The sequence below is a fragment of the Nicotiana tabacum genome, chromosome 10 (assembly GCF_000715075.1).
Source record: "Nicotiana tabacum cultivar K326 chromosome 10, ASM71507v2, whole genome shotgun sequence".
NCBI classification, from domain to species: Eukaryota; Viridiplantae; Streptophyta; class Magnoliopsida; order Solanales; family Solanaceae; genus Nicotiana; species Nicotiana tabacum.
Window position 1 is genome coordinate 53,978,794 of NC_134089.1, and position 13,148 is coordinate 53,991,941.

A 13,148-nucleotide genomic window follows, 5' to 3' on the forward strand; every position below is an offset into this window, starting at 1 on the left:
ATGTGTGTGGCAATTGCATGAAAAATTCAAGACAAGTGTTACACACATGTCATGCTTCAAACCTCTCTTAAAGCTTATAAATATGCATTCAACTTAGGCATCAATCATCACCAGCTTTCCTTACTTTTTCGTTCTTCATTAGCCTCTCTTTGTTGTCTTTGCTTCTCAAAATTAGTAATCTATTTTCTTTTGTTCCCCTCTTTTAAATAGCTGGATTTGTAATTTAATTTTGCTGATTCATGTATCCTCTTAAATTGAGGCAGACTTGTTTAATCCTGGTGAGACATTTCACATTCCTGAAATAGTTTCTTAGGACACTGCTCAGCACGACTCAAGTCAATCTGTGTATTCGTTTATAAATAATATTGAAGCAGTGTTATTATTAAAAAATTTGCTCTCATTTCCCACATAGTGAACTAAGTCTCCGACCAATCTCTCACACGCCCTCAAGCACTGTCCGGACAGACTATGTCAGAATTCCTCTACTAGTGCATGGGCTTCACAAACAAAGAATGTGGCCATCGAATTCTAGAAACATGTATATCAAAAATTAACTTGTCCTTCAAGGGTTTGTGGTGAGAGTTACTTCGCCAGACCAAAGGACTCTCCTAAAACCAGTCAAGTTACTGTGAGACAGTTTATTTCTCGGCCGGATTTCAAACCCAACACCGACTATGATATCTTGTAACCGAAATTTGTGGTAATAACTTGTGTATTATTCCAATAAGCAAGGGTTGTATAAATACAATGCATTAGGTGCTAACTAAGAGCTCGTTTGGATAAGCATATTTTAAGTAACTTTTAAGCCAAAATAGCCTTTAAGCCATAAGTTAGGAATTCTAGCTTTTGACTTTTGGCTTGTTTTTGTCATTTTAGCTTAATTACAAGTGCTTAAAAGCACTTTTTTACTTTATCCAAATACTACAAAATGGCTTAAGAGTTATTTTGGCTTTAAAATACTTAAAATAATCCAATCCAAATGAGTTTTAACGAAAGAAATAAAGAAAAATCCTACAAAAACCTGCTACCTATATATGGCAGAAATTAAATGATCGCAGTTTTCGTCCCATTTATGCACAGTGATGTGGTAGGAACAAAAATGGCATAGTGGGTTTTAGTCAATTAATGTTCCGTGTGGCCTTGAACTATTTTTCTCTTTATTTTAAAACGGGTAATTATCTGATAATTGATTAAAATTCGATTGATTTGAAGATACCAGTATGTTGTTAGTACTAAGTTGATTTTCTAATGCAATAGCCAAACATTAATGATTGACCACTAAGATTGATAAACCAAAATATCCTGGTCAACTCAAAGATGATTTTCTTCGAAAAAAAAGAGAAGAACTCCCCTTGCAAAGTTGGTGGAGTATCTATATTCCATAAAATTGAAACAAATCTCTGTATGTAAGACATGAAAACTGGAAATACAAAAGAGAATATTCCTATCTCCTCTATTTGTTTAAATAAATTTATTTTCTTATTTTGTTTCATTCAATTATAGGATGTTTAGGAATCTTATTGTCAAAACAGACATTTCTACTAGTGCAATACAAGCACAATCGACAAATCCAATTTATAAGAAACTCGTGTCCCTTAAAATGATTTTAGACACTCTACCCTTTTTTCCGATTAACATTCACGTGAAAAGAAAGAGGAAAAAAAAACTAATGAAAAGAAGCAAAGAACCAGTCAATCTCAACGGTCAAAGTCTTAAGCCAACTTCTTTTCTGTCCGAGTACAATACCTGTACCTTACAAGAAAAAGATTAGAAACAATCAGAGAGAGTGCGAGAGTAAAAGGACACCTTTGTCCAACTCTTCCCAATTCGCGCATCCGTAACTTACAGGATAAGAAAAGGATTAAACAATCAAGAAGAAACAAAAAAGGAAAAAAGAATCAAAAGACTTTTTGGACCAGTTCTCTTCAATTCCCAACTGCATAAAAAAACCGAAGAAAAAGTGGCACGGCACTACACTAATATTAAAACTTGAAAGAAAGTCAGGACTGGCTCTCCAGCAGCAATCATTGACTTCTCAAATCTTCCCCCGTGGAAGTTGGTGGAGCTTCATGATCTGCTGCCACTTGGGGTGCAATGGAAGCAAGAGCTGTCACTGAGGAGCTGCGTGATAAGGGTACTTCCGAGGGAGTACATGGGGATGCAGGTGCTGGAGGGGAAGTTGAAAGCATCCTTGAGACGGCAGGTATAGGATACACTTCTGTTACTTCTTCTATGCCCTCATCCAGATACACAATATCTTGCATGGTTAATTGGTGGTACTCTACAATCTCTCTTAAGAAGCGATTCTCACGAGCATACACGGAATTCTCATGTGCTAGACGAGCCTTCTCTGCTAATAGTGTCTCAAGCTGAAGGCGTATCTGAAATTTCAAATTATAGAAAGCATTAATTGGTTCTCCACCACACACGGAGTTTAAGGATTTCAAATGTTGAAATGGAAGCGATAAAGGCATTGTGTAGGTCGTTATGCCACTTCATCTCCTCTATGCACCTGTGGCGGAGCCGGACTTTTCACTAAGAAAATTCAAAATATAAAAAAACTAAACACACGAGAAAGCTAATGGTATTCAACATATATTATATATACATAAAAAATAATTTTGACCTTGTAAATAATTTTTTGACTGAAGATGGTTCAAACCCCCTTGCAACCCCCTAGTTCCCCGGCCCTGCCCAATGGCATAACATATGATATACTAGCAGAAAGGAACACATACATGATTAAAGTCACTAGCAATATAACCATACTGTATCCAATTAGCAAAGTTGGTTTAAGATAGTGCTTAGATTTCTTATGCAAAAGAAACTCAATCTCTAAGACAAACTTTTCCAGACTGTATCCACTGCATCTGGCTGCCCCAGATGACTTAAGAAGGAAGAAGACGACGTACTATCAAAGGAATGTTTAATACAGGAAAACCATATTACATTTGTGCAAGTAGGTGGAGGATTACCATGTCATCATCTGCAGGATTGTCTCCCTTTCCACAAGACTCTCGAAGGACTTTATTTTCTTCTTCCAGCTGAGAACACCTTAGTTTTGCGAAAGCAAGATCTGCTTTAACAGTTTTCAACTCTCGTAAAAGAAGCTTGGCTTTGGCAGCAGTTGCCATTGCCACCTGAAACCCAAAAGACAGGCCAATAATGCACTTCACTAGTAAGGATATAATACCAAAGGAAGTTCATAGTAAACCCACACAAGAATTCAGAATAATGAGAGCTCTATGAACCTGTGTTCTACCATTTAGAGTAACGATGAGATCTCGTTCTGTCAAGTACATTGTTGGTATTGAAGGTAATTAGATAAACTACTGCTAAAATGCGAATGTAAAAATATGTTGTCCGAGATTAATAATTGTATTTATGTACTTTGCTCGGATAATGTCTTTAAACCTCCTCATGCTTCAAAATGTAAAAAGAAGGAAATCTTTTCTCATAATTGTTGCGGTTACAGCAATTATTGCATTATTTAGTCACTCAGACAGGATGTTGCCACTTGCCAAAAGTACAACGTAATGTTGCAGTTACTTCAGATTTTGACTGCAGTTGTGAAATAGACTTGAAATTCTTAAAAGCATTCTCTCTGGAAAATTAAGGCTTTAGTACTACAGGAGCAAGAAATACATAATAACAAGTTGCCAACTCACATCACGAGATGCCTTTAGTTGATCTTCATGATTGGTTTGTGTATGCGGCTGAGTCGTTTGCCTTGAGGATTGCTGCCATGTGCTATGTAGACTAGAAACATGATTTTGTTCCTCAAAGTTGGTACCTTTTCTCCTGATCTGCAGTTTGCGCGTCTCTTGAATAATGTCAGCAGTCTTGTTCTCAACAATTGTCCGTCCCTCCTGAGAATCAAGAAAAACTTATGTTGAAGCAGCACGTACCTGATTAGGAAATCACATAAACTATAAACTATTCTCATGAAAATCAACAAGCTTCACATAACAAATTGAGCCATGGGTTAGGTGTTTGTCCTCATTTTCTTACCATATTTGGTTTTCATATTCCTTAAAGGAATAGCAATATATTTACCATAATTGATTTTACCTTTTACGAAAAGGAAATACAATTCTTTCATATTTGGCTAGTCTTTTTTCTTGGAGGAAAAATTTTTGGAACTCTATAAGTTGAGGATTCTCACTTCTCATTTAGTAGCATCCACAATGTAGCCCCTTAAAGGATTTGAGAGTCTTCTTTAGGGGGAGAATTTGTGAGACAAGTGTTATGCTGTCACTTGTCTATGCCTCTTTGTGAGATTGTTCTCTCGATATTTTGTACTCTTTTTTATATAGTTGAATGCTCATCTCCGCATGTGGACGTAGATCAATTGACCGAACCACGTTAAATGTTTGTGTATCTTTTGGTATATTTTTCTTTTGTTATCTGATTTATCGTCATTAAAGGTATGTTTTGTTTGCTTCCGCATGACACCTGATTATTTCGGTCCTAACACCATGATCCTCATCCTTAGGCACAATAGAGTAGCAAGAGATGATATAATTTCCAATGAACAGTTTGCTTTTATATACATTATAGAGATGAGGGATTATGAATATGAAATTAGAACAGAGCCTTGCACTGACGAAAATCCATTCGTGTCGGTCATTCAATGTTAATATGTTATACAGTCTTATAACTTTCAGCTTAATATGTCATAGATAACTGTATCAACTGGAAAACATTTGAAACAGATAAAAGATTTTCAGTAAAATATAAATTAGAGTAGGAGTCATGTCAATTAAATGAACATGGGAAATACCCCTAGTTAACAAATTTCAAAAGCTAGCCCCCGGAGCTGTTCGCAAAGAAAAGAATGCACTTATACCTCCAATGCATTCCCGATGGTATCACCAATGTGGTTCAAAGACGATGTGAGTGCATCCAGGCCCTTACGCAGTTTAGGATTGTCCACTTTTCTGGAAACATTTGGGTTCTGATATTGCCGATAATACTGGATATTGAGAAGGATATGGGGAAGTTAGATAAAAAGCTCATAATACAAGCATGAAGTGTCATAGAAGCACTTCCTTGCATAAACAGAAGAAAGAAGGTTTTGAAAATGGGGATAAAATGAGAGAATAGTTGTAGTTATATTCCTGCTTGAGCTTATGCTTGTTTTTTATCAGAAGAAAAGAGAGGAGTCAATTATCACCTGGGTTTCTTTAAGGGTGCTGCTGGCAGGAGCTTCGAATTGCTGGGAAATATTGTCATCGTCAAGAATTGCTTTAGCTTTTCTAGCCAGAACACCCCAAAAACCACCTGCTTCATTGGAACTTGACAGTGATGTATATTCATAGGAAGCAGCAGCCTGGTTCCAAAGTAAATTTCACGCGAATATCAGCACTAAGAAAGTAGTTATGCTAAACTATGGGGCACAACGAAGTCAATGCTGACTATTCAAATTACGGAAAAGGGCTTAAAATTGCACTATGGTTTGATAAATGGTTTACAAATACCGTCCACCTATCCGTCCGAAAAAGCACACCATGTTAATTCTATTAACAAAAATACCCTCGCGTTTAACGGCAGAATTTGTAGGTCTTTCATTTAATGACGTGGCAATTTTTAACTGGGCCACGTGACATTATTGACCAAAAATCAAACATGGATCTTATTTTTACCCATTTACCTGGTCCGACCCTATGGTTTGTTACCCGGGTCAAAAAATGCCCCATTTCCCCCTTTTCTTCTTCCAATCTTAAAATGATAATTAACAACAATGGCAGCTTCCTTAAATTCACTCTCCTTCTTTTTATTATCTTCGGTTCACTTCTCTTATTTCTCACTTCACAAACCACCTTCCTACCAGCACTGTCACCGATGCGATCCCTCTTTTCTTTCTTCCCTTCAATCCCTCCCTTTCCTCCAAAACCCCTACTCTCCCCTTCCAGCTCCCTTTACATCAAAAGCTCAGCTACTGATTTCCAAATTTTTAATAAATAACATCAAAATCTTCGGGTCTCCTATTTACGATGACGAGTATGTCATCGTTTTTGCAATTAAAAAATTCTTCAGCCAAAATTTCACCCACCAGAATTCAAATCGAAACTTGAATTTCATATCGAGTCCTCAATGTATCACAAACAATTATTTTTGAGGCATTAAGTGTCGTGTGTGTTTTAGTGAAGTGATTTGAATGAGTTGAATAAGAATCGGACTGAGTTTGGGAATTACGTAATGGGCGTAGTTTGAATATTATAAAGGTTAATGTTGTTAGGTTTGTTAATGGGATTGAAATTGCTATCCGGATTTTTTGCCTTATAATGAATGGCTTGTGGTTCATAGGTTTCAGAGTGTGATTCTATTTCCCGATGAGATTGACGACGAAATGGGTGAGAATTTTAGGAAAGTTTGAGAGTAATAATGCAATGAAATTTGATGTTTCTATGGTTTGTTTTTCGGGTCAAAAAGGTTATAATAACCCAGCTAATTATTACTTTATGCTATAGGGTCGGACCAGATAAATAGGTAAAAATAAGACCCATGTTTGATTCTTGGTCAATAATGTCACGTGGCCCAGTTAAAAATTATCACGTCATTAAATGAAAAACCCACAAATTCTGCCGTTAGACATGGGGTATTTTTGTTAATAGAATTGACGTCGTGTGCTTTTTGGGACGGATAGGTGGACGGAGGATATTTGTAAACCATTTAGCAAACTATAGGGGTAGCTTAGGCCCTTTTCCGTTCAAATTATATGTTGAGTTCAAATTAAAAATCAGAACATGTATTGGTAAGAGATAGTTTAATTAGTTAATGAACAAACCAATTAACTAGGCCCCAAACTCAAATTAATTGAGATCTGCTGTACGAATATTTTGTAATTCCAATCAATCAGGTGCATTATGCCAATATTAAGTAACTCTGCTAAAATAAAAAATTGAAACTTTCTATTTTTTCAAAAAATGAATGTATATGAATTTGATGCTCACAGCATCAGATATAGGAGTTTTCAGGTTAACAGCAGAAGAAAGATATGCAAATTACTCCAAAGGAAGTGATTTTTATTCTCTAATCTACAAAGAATCAAGGGCCTGGTTCAGTTTTGATCCAATACCTGTATTGCAAGGTCAAAATACACAGATAGTGTAAAAAGTTGCTTACAAAATGCATATAACTTAATCCATTTTGCAGTTATATAAGCACATGACCAGTTCGAAGAAGACAGGATGATCAGAGAGCACAATACAATACAATGTATGTATGTATATATATAATATAAGAAAAGAAGAGTGAGCGGATCTGACCTGAGAAGGATGAGGATGGGGAAAAGCGGAATCGGCATAAGCGGAGGAGAGAGAAGAGTCCCGATGAGCGGCAGAGGCTTTAATAGCCTGAGCGGCAAGAGAAGAAGAAGAAGATAAGGAATCATCATCATCGGGAGGCGGACGGAAAAAGCTCTCCTCCTTGAACGTTGACGACTTGCTCATCCCTTGCCTCCTTCTGTACGCCATCCTTATCGATCACTTCCTACTACTCCTATAACAAATAAAACAGCACCAATTTTTTTAGCTTAGACGGAGGCTGACGCCACCAGCAACCATCGATCAACTGCCACGGACACGGCCACCGCCACCGCCACCACCAAATTGGATTTATAATTCGCAGAAATGTCACGGAAGAGGGTGATGGAGAATTGGAGAGAGAGAGAAAGAAAGAAAGAGAATGTGCGGGAAAGGAATCCAAGTCTGTAACCAACTCCTCCTTTTAAGTTGACATTATTTAATGCACTTTTTTTAATTACTAGTATCTATGAACGTATTGCACGTTAATAATGATACATAATTAAATATTTATTTATATAAAGGAATAATAAAATTTAATTAGTGAGAGAAATTTTATGTATAATAATACAACAATCATCTAATTGTCGAAACATATTATTACATTAGCATAATACATAAATTGAAAATTAAAAGACATCATCAAAACTTACACAAATTATCAATTTTGTCTTGTTAGTTAAATAATTATGTATTTTAGTTTAAAAGTATTTAATGTGATGGTATTTTAACAAACACTTCTTTGTAGACAATATTTTTTTGTGTATGTTTTCTCTTAATGCTTTGGTTGCTCTGCCTTAACCAGAACTCTTGTTGTTGATCTTAATATCCCTCTTGAAAGTGCAACATACAGTTGTTCGTGTAAGAAAATATAGTCTAATATTTAAGATGTTTGTCCTTCTGCTTTATTTATTATATTTGTAAAATATAAAATACTAAAAATTATTTTCACACAAATTTAAAAAAATATTCCTTAGTTTCGGAAGATGAAAGTTGAATTCAGGGATAAGAATATACTTAGAAGCACATTGACCAGTATCATAATTTTTGCATATATGGTGTTATTGTTAAAACTTCAATATACCATCTATGTGCTATTACATAAGTTATTCGGCGTATCTAAGTTTTTTAGTAACAAGACGGGCATATTTTTTTTCAAAATCAACCTATATACAATGGAATATCACTTTTAACTTAGTTTATTATATATTCGGTGACACTAACATACGTAAGAAATAATATATTTGACAACAAACATATATGGTAGAAGTCCATTTGGTATTAAAGTATTTAAGCGTTCTTCTGGATAATAATTATTGGTACCGTTTTCTTCTGAGTCAAAAACAAAAAAACATTTTGTTTTGACTATATAATTTTGCAATCAACATTTTATTAGTTGATCAACATATTCATTTATGCTAGCTAAGATATTTTTTTAATTCTATCATGCGATTTGCACAAATTACGTTTTAATCTAATGATAGAAATATTTTCCTTATTAAATGCACTACTATTACCATTGAGATTGATAACCAAGTGTTCAAGAAGAAACAAATCATATTCTATTGGATGTTCTTCTTCGTTTTCGACGCGAAGCAAGAAAACATTGTATACTGGATCTGCTCTTACTTTATATTTCTTGTTAATTGAATCTTTTTTCATTTGAGGTCGGGAGTATAACTTTGGCAAGCTAGCTTTGATAGTCTATGCTTTTGTCGATTTTGGAATTACTGGTAGTACGTGACATAAATTACCTCCCAAACCATTAATTTTCCACCAAACAGTTCATTAATATTCAATATATCTCTAGAACTCCGGGTAATTATTTCGATTGTTTGACACTTAGCCATAAGTGCTTCATATCATATTATCAATTTTGCTTTCCTTATAAATTTTGCACCATTGCTCTGCTTTGATATATTTGTGATGATTCTTTAAGTTGTTTAAAGATGTATATCAAATCTAAAGTGGGTGGCCTCGCAATAAAATCGTTATTGGTACACCACTTGCTCTTATTGCTAATAGTGTCATTCCTCTTGATATGATATTTGTAAGCAATGCATGACATAGAAATATTATTTCGATTCTGCCGAAGGCATCTACAAAGAATAATCCCGTTATAGCATAATCAACTCTTTATAATATAATGTTGAAAGCTTGTTCTTGTTTAGGATTTAGCTTTGATTGTGCTTCCTCAAACACTTGTAAGCATTTTGATTCTTAATAATATACTAACCTTTTTACTTTGTGTTCAAACGCTCTTTTTATGGAATAAATTTATGTACCCTAAGATTTTTTTTAAACTTGAATAAAAATTTTACTCATATGATGAATTTAAAAAATAATTGAATAGGATTCTCTTGCTAAATAATTAATTAAAAAAATTTAATTATTTAATTTTAACATAAAAAATAATTTATTCTATGTTGATTCAGATCTTAATATTAGTTCAACTATTGTTTTAAATATTTAATCTTAACTATAATTTTATCTACTATAAATTTTATTTTCAAAGATTAAAAGATTGATATGACATTTCACTTTTAGATCTTTATGTCTGTAGAATCATTAGTGATATTGACTCTTATCAACCATTTTTTTCTCTTTCTCACACATTTATATTCTTAAATATTTTTGTAGTTGTTGTTTAATAATTGTTTAATATTACACGAAAAATTGACTAAAAAAATTATTTGAGTAGAAAAATGGTTTAAATATAATATAAAAATATATTTTCATGGAGGTATTTTTTTCCAATTTCAACTCTTTATGAAGTCCATTTAATACTACTTTTATTTTTTCTTGGTATTATACTTTATAGAATGGTAATGTATCGCCAATACAGAGTATTTTTATGAAATTAATTTTATTAAACCTTACTACATATTTTTATAAGAATTTAATAGACAAAATTTTATTAATTTTAAAAATTAAAAATTAGCATAGAAGGTATTGTAATCCAAAAAAAAGGTTACTGCAGTTATGTCCTTTTCCTATGAATTCTACTGTTTAATATTTTAGGGCTATTTTTGTATATTAAAATTGTATTTATGCTGTTATAATAACATATGCTCTCTTTTTTATAATGAATATGGACAATAACATACATTCTCAAATTAAATTAGTAATAGGACATTATAATATTTTTTCAAATTAAATTAATAATAGGATTTTTTAACAAATATATCCTGAAAGTAATATAATTACATGACTAAAGATATTTATTTTTTCTCAAATGTACCGGAGTACTTAATTCACATATTGGGTGAAAATTCTTCTGCAATCTGTTATGTAGCTTAATAGTATGTGTCATCTCACCGTGATAGTTTTTTAATTGACATTATGAATCAGATATGGGATGATATTTACTCGGGCAAAGTTGAGGAGGACAGTTACAGTCGGAAAGTAATTATACTAATAAGATTCCTAACATGTAGTATTATGTCCTAAAACTAATAGGATTATAAGGCTAATATGTAGAATTCCGGTTATATCCTTTTATTATGAGTTATTATACTTAATATTATAAGGTTATTTTTGTAAACCGACATTATATTTATGCTTTTATAATAATATAGATTAATCCCACCGTCTCATAACTGGAAAGTCTTTTATTCTTTTATTCTTTTTTTTTTCTTTTCACTTTGCCCCAATTTCCACTACAGCGCAAAATTGGCCCCATTACACAATTGTCACAAATTTAATTAGGCGAATTATACTTTGAAGTTACGTGTTGGTTAAACGTTGAATTTCTTGATAAAAATTTTAGTTGTCAGCTTTATTTAGCTATCTCCATTTAAAATATAAGTCAATAGTAATATACAAAATACACTTATAATCTAAAAGTGAAAATTTTCATTTTAAAACGTCTCTTCTCCACAATTTAACGTTGACGAAGACAATGTAAATTGCAAGAAGGGATGCGCTTAAATAATTAAAAAAAATATTCAAAATTATAGATTTACATATATATAATTATTCTTATTTTCAATAGTGCAGCAGCTTTTACTATGGTATACTTTTCCAAACTTGCTGGAGCAATGATCGCTAACTTGGAGAGAAGACCAAATATGAAAGTTGCAAGTGGAGCTTTAAATACTAGTCTTGTTCAAGGTATTAATGTTGTCCATCCCACACCATTTAGTACACTTTTTATTCCAAGAAATGTCTAATTTTTATTTCATGTTATCTCTTCTCTTTTTTTTTTTTTTTGGTAATAAATGTGAAGTATTATCGTAACAACCAAAGCAATTTACAACCTACAGAGCCTCTAGTGTCCTTGGCCACCTTCCAGGAAGAGTACCTCAAACACTAGATCCAAAGGCAAAGAAACAAAAGTCTAGTTACATAAATTAACAACTGACTTTTACGAGCTCTATACGACTTACACAGTATACCTATTCTATCCTTGACCTCTTTTTGAATCTGAGCAACTACAAAGTCTCTCCCCGCCGTACCTTTCCTCAAAATCTTCTAATTTCTTGCTTGCCAAGTGTAATATATCATGGCACCCCATACTGTTGCAACTATTTCCTTCTGAATTACTTCCATCTTTTCCTTTTGATCCACTTGCTCACCTGACTGGCTTCATTATCTTGTATCTTGATGTCCAGCCAAGTGCTCAGTTTGTCTCTTAGTTTTGAAATCCACTCACATTTGCCAAAGATATGTTTCTGTGTCTTTACCTATGCCTGATCACATAGGCAGCATTGTTGATCATCTACAGGTATCATTAGTCGAGCTAATCTCTCCTTAGTTAGCAGTTTACTTTGACATGCTAACCAAACCACAATTCTTTGTTTAGGAAGCATAACTGAGCTCCACACTAGATCGGCTTCCCTTAGTCTAGGCAAAGGCCTAGCGTCGATTGCTATCTCAAAATTTGTCTACTTTTAGGAATAACTTTTTTTTCCCCGCTGACTTACAAATCTGTTCTCGTCAATATACAATCAAAATAGCGTTTGGGAATCTACGTTAGTTCAAACGTATATACAGGTTCTTGAAAAAGTCAATTTTGTTTTCATTTTTGTACCCGCTTTCATTTGAATATACTAAATTTTTTAGTAACAGCATTTAACTGAATAGGTCATCCCCTTATATGAAACTGCAATACTAGTTTGTCATGGTGGCACTTTTCTTATATACTATCTGGTGGATCATCTTTTCCTGCATAAATCATGAAATATGATCAGAATGATAGTAGCCATCCCATCTTTTCTGAAGTTAATTTGACTTATTCATGAAGAATGATCAGAAGTAATCAAATTTTGGTCCCTGATCAATCATATGACCAACCATTAAATAGTAACAGAAAAAGGAAAGATAGAGTGAGAGCTTGATTATAACATATCCGATGATTACGGGTCATTACAATACGATGTATTAGTTTAACATGATTGTATATCCAGCAACCAATATATTTCGGAGAAATGTTAGAAGAAATTCACTGCCTTTGTTCAAGTTACTCAAAGCTGAAGTGCCAAGTCAGTGTCTACAGGAGCTAACGAACGATATGATGATTGATTGTTGTAAAGGAAAGATGGCATGGTCTGAAGAATGTTTGGTTTCTCCTGAAGAGACAGTGATGGATTCACTTCCCTGCCCATCTTATAGTAACTTCCCTGACCATACAAGGACCTTTCCCTGTAATCTCTCTGCAATCTTGATGCCTCTGACATTTCATTTTGCCTTATTGGATTCATTTGATTTAGCTGAGCTTTCAAGAATGGCATGTCAAAAATGAACTCGGGGCTCGTTCTTGCTGGAAATGGCACTGCAGGCATTGTCTTATTCAGTTCCAACTTCAAAGATTGGCTAACTGGCCCAAGAAAACTGAGGTTG

At 33.7% G+C, this 13,148-nt stretch overlaps 1 protein-coding gene across 1 annotated transcript; it reads right to left on the reverse strand.

Annotated features, from left to right (window-relative positions):
- Positions 1 to 1,677: 1,677 nt before the first annotated feature.
- Positions 1,678 to 7,700, reverse strand: LOC107820836 (uncharacterized). The gene is made up of 6 exons (XM_016647179.2): positions 7,272 to 7,700; positions 5,177 to 5,332; positions 4,850 to 4,975; positions 3,669 to 3,869; positions 2,976 to 3,140; positions 1,678 to 2,381 (listed from the first exon to the last, which is right to left on the reverse strand). Exons 1-6 carry the CDS (start codon positions 7,476 to 7,478, stop codon positions 2,025 to 2,027), a joined length of 1,212 nt encoding a protein of 403 aa, XP_016502665.1. The 5' UTR covers positions 7,479 to 7,700; the 3' UTR covers positions 1,678 to 2,024.
- Between the last annotated feature and the right edge of the window lie 5,448 nt (positions 7,701 to 13,148).

Coding starts and splice junctions, on each gene's coding strand:
- LOC107820836 (XM_016647179.2), bottom strand. CDS start 7,478: ATGGCGTACAGAAGGAGGCAAGGGATGAGCAAGTCGTCAACGTTCAAG. Junction 5,333..7,271: donor CCCATCCTCATCCTTCTCAG/GTCAGATCCGCT, acceptor CTTTGGAACCAG/GCTGCTGCTTCCTATGAATA. Junction 4,976..5,176: donor GCACCCTTAAAGAAACCCAG/GTGATAATTGAC, acceptor CTCAATATCCAG/TATTATCGGCAATATCAGAA.